Consider the following 16442-nt stretch of genomic DNA (forward strand, 5'->3'; position numbering starts at 1 on the left):
GGGAGTCCAGAACAAAAGGTAGACCCTTCCCAATCCAAGAGAATGTAGTCTGGTCATTCTGGATTCACTCTTGTTTCTCTGGTCCCTTTAGCCTAAACTTTGATTAATTCTAGGACTTCTTTTTCCCCTGTATATAGGTTCACCTTCACTGTTTCTGCTTCTGGACTAAATGATTTCTGCATCTATGCTTTTGGCTTTTTTAGCATCTGACAGCCACACCCAGGTGGTATCTATCCACTCTGGAGTTGACCCACTGTGTTCCTCAGCTCGGTAGACTCCAGCCTACTCATTTTCACTACCAGGCCCCCTTGGGCCATGGTGCATGGGCAGCCACACCAGATACTGTCATTCCCGACCCAGAAACTGAATGTCACGTGGTATGGAAATTATAAAACAGCAGGAGCAGACTGAAGGGGCATGGGAGTTTCTGGTTTCTATTGGATTAGTGAGGGCTGTTGGCTCCCTCCCTCTGTATCAGTCTTTGAGAAATGATGGATGGATAGGATCCCCCACACCACTCCCAGGCAATGATGCCACCAAATAGATTTTGTACATACACTTGAGAAAACTGGGCTGTTTAAACTGATGATGGGGAAGCAGGAGGCATGACCACAGCCTGGGGTGGAGTGAGAGGATAAATGAGACAAAAACAGAGAAAACCTCCCATCTCTGGAGATCCAGCATGGTGCACAGTACTGGTGCAGGGGCTCTGGGGCGAAATCCCAGTGTGGCAAAGCCACGAACTCACCTCAGTCTGAGCAGTGACTTGCCTCAGACGTTTCATTTTTTTTTTCCACTGTGAAGATACTTATCCTTAAGGGTTATTTAACACTTATATAGCACTTACTGGCTCCCTCTTCACTCCTTTGTCAAGCCTATTACAAGAAATGCAGATTTTATTTACTTAGTAGCAAACATAAAACTTCACAACTGACCAAATCATTTATTTTTTTAAAGTAGGCTCCAGGCTGGGCCTCATGAGCCTGAGATTAACACCTGAACTGAAATCAAGAGTTGAATGCTTAGGGGGGCGCCTGTGTGGCTCAGTTAAGCATCCAACTCTTTTTTTTTTTTTTTAAAGATTTTATTTATTCATTTGACAGAGAGAGAGACAGCCAGCGAGAGAGGGAACACAAGCAGGGGGAGTGGGAGAGGAAGAAGCAGGCTCCCAGTGGAGGAGCCTGATGTGGGGCTCTATCCCAGGACTCCAGGATCACGCCCTGAGCCGAAGGCAGACGCTTAACGACTGAGCAGCCCAGGCGCCCCCCTAAGCATTCAACTCTTCATTTCAGTTCAGGTCTTAACCTCAGGGTTGTGAGTTCGAGCCCTATCTTGGGCTCCATGCTGGGTGTGAAGCCTACTTAAAAAAAAATTAAAATTAAAAAAAGGAAAACAGTCGGATGCTTAACTGACTGAGCTACCCAGGGCGCCCCCCAAATCACTTTAGTATAGTGGCATAATCTGTTTAAGACTCTGGAGACTGGGGTGGCAAACTGTGCTGAGGTGTGTGACAATAGAGTAAACTCTATTCTTCGTGGTTATCTCACTTACATTAAATTTTCATGACCTCGGTCAAATACATCAAAACCTTCACTGTATACACATTCAAGAACCACCATATGCGTGAACGCATGTGAAAATCTCCAAGTTGATTGTAGCTTTCTTGAAATGTCACTACGAAACCTAATGGGATGAGCAAGAGGAAGCCAGGAAGTGTTCAGGTACTGTGATTTGAGTATTTCCAAATGTTATAATGTCAGAAAGTTGTTGAGTCACGTTTCCAAATTGAAAAAACTATTAGTGGCACTGAGTGTTAAAGTGGCATTGAACCTAAGATATATTAATGTCTATAGGCAGAAAAAAAACCCCATTTCTATATAGAATGGAAACAGTGGCTATCTACTGGAACATCAGAGCACATATTTGGACTACCATCTCCAAATATGTCCAATTTAATTTAAACGTTAAAGAATGAACTTCTGGGCAAACACTTAACTAAGCTGACTTAAACCCCTCCAATTAGGCAAATCTATCAGAGTGGTTGTAGACAAAAGACAGCTTATGAATACGGCCTACTAAATAAACTATATTTGATGAACATACCCAAAGGAAAACAGTGTTATATATGTTTATTGTAAGACAGCTTCATCTTCAGTATGCTATGCAATTAATATTGGCTTAATTCAATTACCTGAAGTAATTACATATAGTTTCAGCTACTTTTATGAAATATTTAAACCTTTAAAAATCTAAATATTATTATTAAAATTTCCCACAAAGATCTCAGCTCAGCAATTAGGTCACAAAGTGCTTGGGTCCATGCCACAGGGCAGAATGTCTCCAAGGGCACATGGTGATGGCATGTCCAGGATATCCTTTCTCAAACTACACTCAGGTTATGAAGAGAACTCACACCACAAGACTACAGCCACTGTCTACTTGCTGCTACTGCACAGAGTGTGGTACATGACTGTGCCAGGTGCTCATGCAATGAGACTCGTGGCCCACAGCGTAAAACAAAAGGGACTGGGATAATCTGCAGCCAGAGGAGCTTGCCCTGAATTGTTTTTGACTGCTCTCTTTCCTACATAACTCTTTGAGGAGGGCTACTCCCTATGGTTTTACAAAAGACCTGTCCCCATTCTTTAAGTAGGACAATTCTAGTCCAGTTAAAGTAGAAATTGAATTATTTCACAATTAACACCTTGTGTTCCCCAAACAATGCACATGGCTTGTGTTCTTCATCCAGGTTTTAAAAACTGATGATAAGTAAAGACAAGATACAGATTAGTTTACATTTTTATTAAAGTTGGAGGTTTTTTTAACTAAGGAATACATTACACTTGAAGTTCAATAACACAAATAAAGATTAGTTCTTAAATTTTCTATTTACCAAAAATGTAAACATAAAAGAAAATAATTCATCACTTCCTTCCTTATCCTGACTGAATGTTAAAAAAAAAAAAAAAAAAAAAAAGACGTCATCCATTCAGGTAAGTTCTTTCTTCAGAATTAGTACAGACTTCATTAAAATATATTCGTCCTCCAGGGCGAAATGGATCTGTGGGGCTATGACTAAAGTCCACCTCCTTTACCAGGACAGCTCAAATGCCCTCAGAGATGGCTCTTCTCTCTCCATTCAGTGTCCAAGGACATGGACAGCGCTACGACACTGAGCACAAGACACTATAATGACCATGACGTGAAAGCTGGCATACTCCAGGACGCAGATCAGAGCCAGCAGTGACCTACCGAGTCTGGATGAGCGCTAGTCATAGAATATTAGAGCTAAAAGAATCTGAGAAAGCAGCTAGTCATTTTACAGTTGGTCTTCTAATATTGAGGAGAATATTGATAAAATTTTATGGAATACTCAGATGTGTTTATTTATGTATCTTCCTAAAGCCATTTAAACTTCATTAATTTATGTTTCATCTTCAAATACTGATAAACTCTAAGCCAACATACTAGGCTGAAACTAATTTCAAGCATAATTTATAACGTTTTAAGAACGCCTATTTGGTCTTAACAAAAATAAATATCCTTAAGAAATAAGTAAGGGAAAAAGATGTTCTTCAGGGGAATATTAGAGAGGCCTACCTTAAGACTACCCTAACTGCTTCCCAGTTTCTTTAAAGCTGTCAGCTCAAGTCTGTTGACATGGCTTCTGCTGCCTTCCTGTAAATTCTGTTCATGAAAACCTGAGAGACAAATTCAGTTGTTATTTTTGACAACTGGGACCTTAATACTATCAAAATGAACCTAAATCTGAACTGAAAACTGAGGTAGTCTAGTCCGTTTTTATGTGCACTCCACACTTTTTGAGTCAGAAAGACTCCAATCTACTGTCCCCAAATCAGCTCCTCCTCATTCTCCTTCCGTGCCCCACCTCACTTCCACCACGGCTGCAGTCTGCTAGTCTTCTCAGTGAACTGCTTTTGTTAACAGAAAAGGCATCCTGCCACAGGATACCAACATTTAGGCCATTCCGAATTCTTCAGTTCAAAGCTGAGTTCTATCCCACTAATTCTGCACTGAAATCTCAGAGTTTAAGTCTGTTTTTAGAATATGGTCATATTCTAAGTGACTCAAATGTTCCTCTTAACATTTCTTACAGGTACAGTGGCGTTCTAAGTCTCCACAGAGTACACTAGGAAGAATCAGCGATAAGCAACCACTCTCAACACTTGTTGAAGAGGAAGGAAGACACCAGAGCATTAGTTACCCTCAGAAACTCAAGATTTCTTAGCCTCATACCTTATCAAGTTCCTTATTTGTGCAGAGAAAACACTAGGGTATCAGATTCCAAGCTTAATAAATATATATAGAAAAAATGTCATCTATAATATTTTCTCCAGAAAGTCATTAGTGCAAATATAATTATATCAATAAAAAATAAAGCAAAAATATATTTCAAGTATAAAAAGCACCATGCTCGGAAACAATACTACCTAAATGGCGTTACTGCACAACAGTCAAAATATAATTGAGCCTACCCCTGTGAATCTCGAATATATTATCCATCATATTTTTGGTGAAATTCTTTATACAACTTTGCAGGATGATTTATAATCACAATTGCTATATAATTTAGAGTTTTATAATTTTCTTTAAAAATATACTCTATACTTTTCTCTGACCTCTAAAGTAATGTGTGACAAAGGCAGAAAACTGGGGACAGGCCTGACACCATTACTATTAATTTCTCTTTAGCTGAAGTCGGCTATGCTAGAGACCCCCAGCTTTTTTTTTTTTACAATGACAAATACCTCCAATTTAAAACTGCATGCAAACACATATTTAGAATTTATGCATTAGAAAAAGATGACTTTCCTCTATGCTGGGTTTGCAGTTTGGCTCCAATACCAAATAGTCAGTTGGAATTACTTTTCGGTAACCATACTGCTTGCTCACTTAGCACAATCTCTTAAATGGAGTGCTGAATTAAAAGGCCAATGAATGAATGAATAAATGAATGAGTGAATGAAAAAAATCTTGTCCAGGAGTTATGTTTATAACGCCGCAGGCCTTCATTAGTTTTAGAGAGAACAACTGGGCATTACTCATCATTAAAAAATTTCAAATTGGGATTACTAAGAGGGGGTGGTAAGCTCTAGTACCAGAGTGGAATTGCTTCTGAGGATGACAATCTACATGGTAACAGAGGAGTGTCAAAAACAGGAAGCAAAAAACATCACCTCCTTTTATGGTTTGTTTTTGTTTTTTGTTTGCCAAACCCATTCCCTTGTCTGTGGTTTCTCTGGATAGTAGGTAGGGACAGTGGGAATCTCCTTCATCCATTCATGTGCATTACTAATTAGATGACCAGGCATTTGACTACCTTAAGAAAGTCATAGTTACTCCTGCCATTTACCTGCACTTCATTGAACTTCTTCACTTTGACATTCAGAGTACTGGGCAGAAATCACATCAAGTCAAGAACATCACCTCCTTTTAAAGCACAGGCAATTTTCTGACTTCTGTGGACTGAGCCTTATGTTGTGGCTCAGTGGCTACTGAATTGGCCCTACACCACACCTACACTTTGCTATTAGTAAACAACTCAGACCACCTTGACTTGTATTTTTCTTCTTATATATAATTTTCAGATAGTAGAAATTCTTCTGTAACAATTTCTTAGTCCACTTGAAAATAACTGCCTATCTCTCTATGCGCAGTACCATATTTCTTTTTATCTTCATTGGTCAAAAAGGAATGGTTCTATTTTTGTTGGATTATGGTTATCATAATTATTATCTGAAAAACATAAGAGTTATGTTTTCTTCTGTTTGCATGTCCTCAATTTTTTTTACAGGGCAGAGTATTTTTCTTTCTCTGCTCCCACAGTTTTTCAAGTCATGATTAAACTACTGGAGAATAAGACTGGGAGGGTTACCAACCTGTGAAGGTTCAATAGCAAACTGCCACACGGCTGGTTTAAAAAAGGCAAGCACGGTTAAATCATAGATTTAGCAAAACATAATTAAAAAAAAAAAGCCTTTTAGAACAATGAGAACAATGATTTAAGTGTATCATGCACAGTCATTAAATTCAACATAGGTGTAACAGTGATGTAGAAACCCAATTCAATTACTTCCTGTAAGTCAAAGGACAATTAATACTTTTGAGAACAGGATCCACAATTCATAATCTTGTAATAACCGTTTTTTAAATTACTGCAGTATTGATGAGCTTTCCCATCATTTTAGGTTAATGAAATGCTGGGGTATGTAATTACTCTGAAAATTTCACCAATTATCCCATTTCCAAAGGCAAACTTCAGGCAGGTTAGATATCCTGACAAATGAAGACGTGTGATTTAGAATTCCTGCTCCTCCTCCAAGCTCTGAGGCGGTAGCACTGCTAAACAGTGACTGTTGTGAAGTTCTGCTTCAAGATTTGACTGTGGTCAATGCTTCCAAGCCAAAGTCAGGAACGCCACTTCTGCCATCTGCCTAGGCTGGCACTCTCCCAGGTTTTGTGCTTTGTTCAGATGAACGTGACACAAAGGAATGTCTTGAGAATCCACTTTTCCATTCCTAGTGCCACACACAAAGAAGAAATCCAGCCAACAGAGGAAATAGATTGCCTAGCAGAAGCCAGAGGGTGACCACCAGGCTAGAGGAACGGGAACAGAGATCTAGGGTTGAAAACAAGAAATTGATTTTCTGGAGACATTTTTGGAATAAATCATACCAACTAAAAATTGACAGATGAGTACAGGTGACTATTAAAAGGTAGAATCAAGAATAACTTCTTGAAACCTAGATACGCAAAGTCATTTTTTATACATTTATGGAAACAGAACAAAATATTTTATGCAGATGATGTACCCACCATATCAAGGTTAAAAGCAGCACCCCAAAAGAAAGAAGTGTCTTCAGGAAGTATCCTGACAAAGCTCAAGGTGCTACACAGGAAAGTAAATTAATATCTTGCTATTCTGACATGGGATGCAGGACCTTCTTCCTCTATTCTTTCTTGTCCCTTCTAAGTAGGGTGACCCTATAATTCATCATCCCAAATCAGGGCATTTTGAGACAAGTGTTGCAATAAATTTCCCAAGATGGAGCCACTCGTGCCTGTGGTGCTGTGTCAGCAAACTGAAACTTAGATAACTTTTGTGTCCCTCCACTTGATCAGAAACACAGTATAACTAGTAAGCTAATCTTCAACTGCCAAGCTAACTCTGGGACCTGCACTTATTTCCTTTTCCCTTCATCTTTCTAAATAAGGTCAGATATGCCACCCCAGCAAATCAACTTAACCTGAGTACTTCTTCCTTGTTTCCTGCTTGCAGTCCTTTTCCCTTACTTTGCAATTCTCTGTACTCTTGAGAAGGAGACTGCCTGCTTTATGAAGCATGGAATAGAATTTGCTTAGATCAACTAAATTGTTCTGATTAACACACAGGGAATGCTATTAATAATTATACCAAGACCACAGGTACATGGACTGTCCCAGGTAAACCAGGACATATGGTCCCTGATCTCTAAATATCTACCCATCTATCCATAGTATCCCAGGCTGATATGGAAATGGCAGAAGAGGGGTGCCTGGGTGGCTCAGTCGGTTGAGCATCTGCCTTCAGCTCAGGTCATGATGCCAGGGTCCTGGGATCGAGTCCTGCATTGGGCTCCCTGCTCTGTGGGGAGTCTGCTTCTCCCTCTCCCTGCCACTTCCCCTACTTGTGCTCTCTCTCTCAAATGAATAAAATCTTGAAAGAAAGAAAGAAAGAAAGAAAGAAAGAAAGAAAGAAAGAAAGAAAGAAAGAGAAAGAAATGGCAGAAGATTCTATGGGCTTTGAGCACTAAGAATATGTTTTAATTTAGCCATGAGTGGTTCTCCAGGCTAAAATGACTTCCCAAAACAATTCTCAGAATGGAAAACATTTTTATTGCAGTCAAGAGACCAGGTCAACCTGACTTTATTTTATTTATTTATTTATTTATTTATTTTAAAAGATTTTATTTATTCATTTGAGAGAGAAAGACAGCCAGCGAGAGAGGGAACACAAGCAGGGGGAGTGGGAGAGGAAGAAGCAGGCTCCCAGCGGGAGCCTGACGCGGGGGCTCGATCCCAGAACGCTGGGATCACGCCCTGAGCCGAAGGCAGACGCCCAACGACTGAGCCACCCAGGCGCCCCAACCTGACTTTATTTTAGAATAAGTTGTCCTTTCAAGTATCTTGATCAATAAAAAACCAACCAAGTCTTCAAATCTGACTTGCTTAAATAGGACTGATCTTCAGCTATAGAATGAATAGAATGATAATGTCAAGGCACTGCATCTTGCACTTTTGAGCACTATGCAGTGTGGAACAAGTATTTAAAAAAAATTATTTTACTGCCTGTAAGCCAGGTAAACCACGGGGAACATCTATTCTTCCACAATGGAATCATGCTGGTATTCATTAAATCTTAAAAAAACAATCCCACTTAGCTAAGAATGGTTCTTCTCAAAGTGTAGTCCTTGTGTCAAAAATATCAGCATCACCTGGGAACTTGTTAAAAATGCAAATTCTCAGGCTCCAACCCATATCCTTTGAACCTGAAACTCTGGATTTTAACATGATTCTGATGTATGCTAAAGTTTGAGAACTTCTGACCTAGAACTGCACTATCTAATATGGCAGCCATAGCTATATGTGCTATTTAAATCTAAATTAATTAAAATAAAATAGTTTCTCACATTAACCACATTTTACATGTTCAACAGTCATATGTGACTAATGACTATTGTACTGGACAGTGAAAACTATGGAACATTTCCATCAACCTAGAGTTGTTGCAGAGTGGTCTGGGCTGCATTAAGGAATAGACCCTGGAGTGCCTAATAACATAGGCATATCCCTTTATCTCCTGATTTTTAATTCAGCCCAAAGGAAACAGGAGAAGTAGGCACTGTTTATCTACTGTTGGTACTAAATTTTAACAAGCAATTAAAACATTAATGGCAGTTCTGGAACATCTGTTCTTCAAAAACATTGCACTTTTAGTGCTAGTACTAATTAAAATGAAAAGATTCAAAAAGAGGGTTTCAAAATGAATTAGAGACAATAAGATCTGGGTTTTTATCCGAACATCATTATTTATTAGTTCATGGATAATACATTACTAAATCTCTTTATACCTTAGTTTTCTCATGTGTAAAACAATAATTCCTACCTCATTAGGTTTTGTGATGGTTAAATGCAATGATATGGACATAAAGCACTTGGCAACGTGACTAGCATTCAATAAATGGAAACAAAAACAACCCTCACAATCTGAAGAGACTTGAAAGAATTCAGAAATAAATCTTTCATAGTCACTAATGGAAACTATTATAGGCAATATAGAGCAACTATCTAATCACACTCTAGCATTTAGAAGTGACAACTAGAAAAAAGGAGAAAAGAGTCAGAGTTTTATATTCTTTTTTTTTTTTAAAGATTTTACCCACCCATTTGAGAGAGAGAGCAAGAAGGAGAAGGGGAGGGGAGAGCACGAGCAGGGGGAGGGGTAGGCAGAGAGAGAAGCAGGCTCCCCGCTGAGCAGGGAGCCCAATGCAGGGGCTCCATCCCAGGACCCCAAGATCATGACCTGAGCCCAAGGCAGACACTTAACTGACTGAGCCACCAGGCACCCCCAGAGTTTTACATTCTAAAAGAAATTACAAATATAAGAAAAGGTTAGGGGCCCCTGGGTGGCTCGTCCTTAAGCGTCTGCCTTTGGCTCAGGGCGTGATCCCGGCATTATGGGATAGAGCCCCACATCAGGCTCCTCCGCTGGGAGCCTGCTTCTTCCTCTCCCACTCCCCCTGCTTGTGTTCCCTCTCTCACTGGCTGTCTCTCTCTCTCTAATAAATAAATAAAATCTTTAAAAAAAAAAATAAAAGAAAAGAAAAGAAAAGAAAAGAAAAGAAAAGAAAAGAAAAGAAAAGACTATGCGAACTAACACCTAAGAGCAACAACAAAAATCAGAAGAATTTAGGGAGAATATCTTTTACACTTTCTCCAGAATATTAGCATTTTTAATGTTTTACAGGCATGTTTAAAAACCTAAAAAAATACTTTCCTAAGACAGATAAGGGGTGGTCATTTGTTTAATAAGGTTCATTATAGATTAATTCTAATTAAGTATTTCTCACACAAGTACATTTAAAGCATCATAATATTTTTACAAGTTTAGTGGGACATAAAAAAGTATTAAACAGAAACAAACTATTTACCTGAAAGAAACATTTGTCATGGCTTCTGGCACACAGTTCAATAAATTTTCAATAAAGGCTCAATATGCTCAGTGAACACATTGACAATATGGTTAAGTCAGGATATTTTAGAATTTCAACAGTAATGTGTATATTTAAAAAGCAATGCCTAAAATGTATCTATTCTTGTAATATTTACGTATTTTTCAAAATTGTAGTAGCGATTTGGTGCTTGCAACGCTCTTTTGAGCATGCTTCCTCATAGAAATGGGCAAGTTAACAGAGAAATCAATCACATTATAGCAACACCATTTCAGAAGGGTGACTGATAGAGAAGGGGTAGGATAAGCAGAGTCCAAGGTGCAGACTGTGCAGGTGGAAGGGGCAGGTGATTTGCAATCTCTACCCCCCACCTCCTTTTAATAGACTCACTTGTCTTTGTCATGCTCCAAGGACAGGAAATAATCATCTCATAGCCCCTTGACCTGGTTTGGATTTTCTTTCATTCCTAGACATTCTTCTACTATACTCCTAAGATTCTTACCCATGAACCAGCTGGAATAACTATCAACTCTGCCAATGGTTCAATCCTTGCTCACATCGGGGACAATGAAATGGTGACAGACTGTTATAGCTAACTGAGATTAGGCCTGAGGATGGGAACTCCATCAGAACCACCTAACTTGTGGCTCAGAAGCCCTCTTATTCTAGCCAAAGCAATTTAACAGTAACAACAAAATTAAATCATCCTACTAGCTTCATATTAAAAGTAAAAGTTAACTAAGAGTATTTAACACTACTTGTACTATTTACCACACCAAAGGACCTAAGACCTTTTTTTTTTTAAGATTTTATTTATTTGTCAGAGAGAGAGAGCAGAAGCAGGGGAGCGGCAGGCAAAGGGAGAAGCACGCTCCCTGCTGAGCAAGGAGCCCGACGTGGGACTCGATTCCAGGACCATGAGATCACTACCTGAGCTGAAGGCAGATGCTTAACTGACTGAACCACCCAGGTGTCCCTAAGATCTCTTTCTTTTAAAAGACTTTATTTATTTGAGAGAGAGAGAGAAAGAGAGAGAGAGAGAGAATAAGCTGGGGGGAGGGGCAGAGGGAAAAGGAGAAGCAGACTCCCCACTGAGTGGGGAGCCCCATATGGGACTCGATCCCAGGACCCTGGGATTACTACCTGAGCCAAAGGCAGACGCCTAACCAACTGAGACACCCAGGCACCCCAGGACCTAAGATCTTACATCATTTCAAACAATTCATTGTGTCATTACTATTGTAACTGCAAAATACGTCTGACTCCCTGAAGTTCTGTTCAGAAAAAAGTTAACATAGCAGGTCTGAGACTGCCATCCTTTGAAAGTCGTGCTTGAAAGGATGGTTTAGCTGCTGTCTGAGAAAAGGTTTCCACCAGACTTCACCCTATTGCCCCCTTTCTCTTTGCTGATTCTGCTTTGTTATCTCTTCACTTTAACAAATCTTAGCTATAAGTACAACTACAGGTTGAGTCCTGTGAGTCCTAGAGAATCACCAAACCTGGAGGTGGTCCCAGGCACCCCAATAAGTACCAGTCTTCTAAAACTCACACTCTACCTAACAGTTCATATTTGCAGAAAGCCCCCAGGATTTGGGAAAGAAAGGAAACTAAACCTCAGAGGTGGAGAAACTCTGAAGTATAAATGAATGCAGCCCTCCATTTTCAACCAGACCATGGAACAGGCAAAGGGCTACACAGTTCCATTTAAAAAATACCTCCAACTGAAAAAATGAAACAGTGCATAAGATCTTTATTATTCATATTCTAAAATGTCAAACTGCCATAAAATCACAAAGGTAATTTAATTAAAATCTCATAGACCTCAGGTCAGAGCTTTGAGAATTCATGAATTCTGCTTTTATAACTCTCAGAAATGGGTCCTCAGTCTCAGTCTACCCATCTTCAGTAATGGGAGATGGATTTTTCTCAAGGCAGTTCCTTCCATTCCTCTCTGGGACTAAGGATCAGAAGGATTTAACTGGAATCTCTCTCCCTACGACTTTGTTCTGTTGTTCCAAATTTTACTCTTTGGAGTCTATCAGAATGAGAAAAATGCAGCTCCGTGAAAACCACTTTGTCTCTACTAACCTGTCTTTCTATCTCGCTTTGTGCGTATTTGTGTGTCCTTGCACTCTTCTCTTCTTTGTGGGTATGTCAATGCCTTCTTTAAACACCTTTTCCAGTGTCTTTCCCTTTTTTTTACCTCACCTACTCATAACACAGGAATACCTCGGAGATATCGCGGATTCGGTTCCAGACCGTCACAATTAGGCAAGTATTGCAATAAAGCAAGTCAAATGACTTTTTTTGTTTCCTGGTGCCTTTAAAAGTTGTGTTTACGCTGTACTGCAGTCTATTAAGTGTGCAATAGCTTATGTCTAAAAAAATGTACAGACCTTAATTTAAAAGTACTTTGTTGTTCAAAAATGCTAACCATCATCTGAACTTTCTGCAAGTTATCATCTTTTTTGCTGGTGGAGGGTCTTGCCTTGATGTTGGTGGCTGCTGACTGATTAGGGTGGTGGCTGTTGAAGATCAGGATGGCTGTGGAAATTTCTTAAAATAAGACAACAATGAATCCTGTCACATTGATTGACTCTTCCTCTCACAAACGATTTCTCTGTAGCATGGGATGCTGTTTGATAGCATTTTACCCACAGAACTTCTTTCAAAATTGGAGTCAATTTTGGAGTCAAAATTGGAGTCAAAACCCCACTGATGCTTTATCAACTAAGTTTATGTCATACCGTACATCCTTTGTTGTCCTTTCAACAGTCTTCGCAGCATCTGCACCAGGAGTAGTTTCCATCTCAAGAAACCACCTTCTTTGCTCACCCATAAGAAGCAACTCCTCATCCATTCAAGTTTTATCAAGAGATGGCAGCAATCCAGTTACATCTTCAGGCTCTACTTCTAATTCTAGTTCTCTTGCCAATTCCCCCCACACCAGCACTTACTTCCTCCCCTGGAGTCTTGGGCCCCTGAAGTCATCCATGAGGGTGGAATCAACTTCTTCTAAACTCCTGTGAATGTGGGTATTTTGACTTCTTCCCATGAAACACATATGTTCATCTTTTTTTTTTTTTAAGATTTTATTTACTTATTTATTTGCCAGAGAGAGAGAGAGAACACAAGCAAGGGGAGCAGCAGGCAGAGGGAGAAGCAGACTCCCCACTGAGCAGCGAGCCGGAAGCGGGGCTCGATCCCAGGACCCTGAGATCATGACCTGAGCTGAACGCATATGCTTAATCGACTGAGCCACCCAAGCACCTGGAACAGGAATGTTCTTAATGATATCTAGAATGGTGAATCCTTGTGAGAAGGTTTTCAATTTACTTTGCTCTAATCCATCAGAGGAGTCACTATTTATGGCAGCTATAGCCTTATAAAATATATTTCTTAAATAATAAGACTCAAAAGTCAAAATTACCCCTTGATCTGTGGGCTGCAGAATGGATGCTATATTAGCAGGTATGAAAACAACATCAATCTCATTGTTCATTTCCATCGTAGCTCTTGGATGACCAGGTGGACTCACAATGAGCAGTTATTTTAAAAGGAATCATTTTTTTCTGAGAAGTAAGTCTCAGCACTGGGCTTATAATAGTAAAACCATGCTGCAAACAGATGTGCTGTCATCCAGGCTTTGTTGTTCTACTTACAGAGCAAAGGCAGGGTAGATTTGGTATAAATCTTAAGGGCCCTGAGATTTTCAGAATGGTAAATCAGCACTGGGTTCAACTTCAAGTCACCAGCTGCATTCACCCCTAACAAGAGAGCCAGCCGGTCCTTGGAAGCTTTGAAGCCAGGCATTGACTTCTCCTCTCTAGCTATGAATGTCCTCGATGGCATCTTCTTCCAATGGAAGCTTCATCTACATTGAAGATCTGTTGTTTAGTGTAGCCACTTCCACTATTTATCCAGACCACCCAGACTTTCTCCATATCAGCAATTAGGATGTTTCACTTTTTTTTTTTCCATCATTCGTGTATTCACTGTAATATCACTTTTCATTTCCTTCAAGAACTTTTCCTTTGCATTTACAACTTGGCTAACTGACACAACTAGTTTTTGACATGCTTTCTTCACTAAATTGAATCATTTCTAGCTTTTGATTTAAAGTGACAGATATGTGACTCTTCCTTTTACTTGAACACTTAGAGGACATGGTAGAGTTATTAATTGGTCTAATTTCAGTATTGTTGTGTCTCAGGGAATACGGAGGCCCAAGGAAATGGAGGGAAATGGGAATTGTTGGTGGAGCAGTCAGAACACACACAATTACCAGTTAAGTTCACTTTCTAATGAGTGTGGTTCCTGGTGCCCCAAAACAACAAAATTATAATAGTAAAATCAAAGATCACTGATCATAGATCACTATAACAAATATAATAATAATTAAAAAGTTTAAAATACTGTGAGAATTCTCAAAGTGTGACACAGAGACATGAATTGAGTCAATGCTGTTGGAAAAGGGATTCTGGCAGAGTTGCTGACACAGTTGGCACAAACCTTCCACTTGTGAAAAATGCATTATCTGTGAAGTGCAATAAAGTAAAGCAGAATAAAATGAGGTATGCCTGTATAACTGAAATACATTTAATTGCTTTTTGTGTTTAATGAACAGAATTTTATTTAAACTTAATTTCAAAATGAATGGTTGGAATATTCAGTTTTTGTAACCTTGATTTTTTTTTTTTTTCCAAATTGGAGGGTCTTTAGAAAGAACCTTTAGAAGGGCTCCTTATCCTTGCTCTTACTAAAAGGAAGTGTCATGTTTACTCACCTTCAATTTCTAACAATGGTGGGAAGAAGGTTTTCCCATAAAACTACAATTAGAAGAGAAGATGCTCCACCTGTTTTAGAGTTTCCTGGAATGGAATTTCCAACATTATATAAGAAAAGTCCTTGTCTTTACTCCAACCACAGAGACTACTCACCCAGTGGTAGAGCTCGGGTCAAGTTAGTAGCTGGAGGATCTGTTTCTGGAGGACAGAGCTCACAGAAGTCCCAACATGATGGGCAGAGCAGGTTACCATCATGAATCCAGCCATTCATCTGAATACTGACAGGGAGGACCTGCCCAGCTCGACTACACAAATACGAAGTGTTCTGAACCCAAACTGTCAGACCTTGAGAAGAACAAGAAACCTTCAAATAGGAAGAAAAAAAATCAGATCAATAAGATTCTCATATAGGATATATGAGCCTTTTTCACCTACAGTTAAATATATCAGAATTTACTAAAAATACTGACCATAAAACACAATTTGGGATATAGGCGTATCTTTAATCTCATATAATGATAGCTAAATTATTCAGGTTCTAAAGAATTTCCACTCTGTGGTAATAGTTCTTAAAACTTTTAGTTTAGTACTTTCAAAAAAATCTGAGGAAAGACACTGACACTTTGCTTTAAATATACAACACACAACTTTACCTATAATTTGGATTTATATACCCTGAAGACAAGTTGTCAAGAATTACATTTCTGTAGGGGCACCTAGCTGGTGTAGTCTGTGGAGCATGCAATTCTTGATCTTGGGGTTGTGAGTCTGAGCCCCACAATGGGTGTAGAGATTATTTTTAAAAAATCAAATCTTAGGGGCACCTGGCTGTCTCAATCAGAATAGCACGCAACTCTTGATCTCAGGGTCCTGAGTTCAAGCCTCATGTTCAGTGTAGAGATTATTTAAATAAATAAAACTTTAAAAATAATAATAATAAAATCTTAAAAAAGAGAATAACATTTCTGTAATTATAGTATCCTCATTATACTTCAGCTTAAACCTTTGTCAAAGAGCCATACTCATGTCATTTTCTCCACAAGTCACAAATTTTGTATATCAAATTTTTATTAGTTATTTTAAATTACAAAAATACAGGCTCATTGTTAAAAAAAGTAATACAGCATAGAAATGTACATAGTAAAAGTTTTTTATTCTTTTTCACTATCATAGATCCTCTGCTCAGGTGTAAAAAGGGTCCTAGTGATTTTACATGGACTGGTAACATCTTTAAAGGTAGGATTCACCCCTTACCTACAAGGAGTAACAAATAAAGTCAATTTTAAAAAGCAAACACATCAAAGCTAACTTTTAAAAAAAAGATTTTATTTATTTGGGGTGCCTGCATGGCTCAGTCGGTTAAGTGTCTGCCTTTGGCTCAGGTCATGATCCCACGGTCCTAGGATCAAGTTCCTCATCAGGC

General features: G+C 39.0%; 1 protein-coding gene across 2 annotated transcripts in view; it reads right to left on the minus strand.

Moving 5' to 3' along the window:
- Positions 1 to 2787: 2787 nt before the first annotated feature.
- Positions 2788 to 16442, minus strand: part of LMLN (leishmanolysin like peptidase) — a 74488-nt gene continuing 60833 nt past the window's right edge. For both annotated transcript variants that reach the window (XM_034659875.1, XM_002916766.4), the window contains 2 exons: positions 15173 to 15383; positions 2788 to 6640 (listed from right to left, as the gene is read on the minus strand). In XM_034659875.1, the coding sequence (XP_034515766.1) occupies positions 6540 to 6640; positions 15173 to 15383 (312 nt within the window). In that variant the 3' untranslated portion in view covers positions 2788 to 6539. The remainder of the gene's footprint in view (positions 6641 to 15172; positions 15384 to 16442) is intronic.

The sequence above is a fragment of the Ailuropoda melanoleuca genome, chromosome 1 (genome assembly GCF_002007445.2).
Source record: "Ailuropoda melanoleuca isolate Jingjing chromosome 1, ASM200744v2, whole genome shotgun sequence".
NCBI classification, from domain to species: Eukaryota; Metazoa; Chordata; class Mammalia; order Carnivora; family Ursidae; genus Ailuropoda; species Ailuropoda melanoleuca.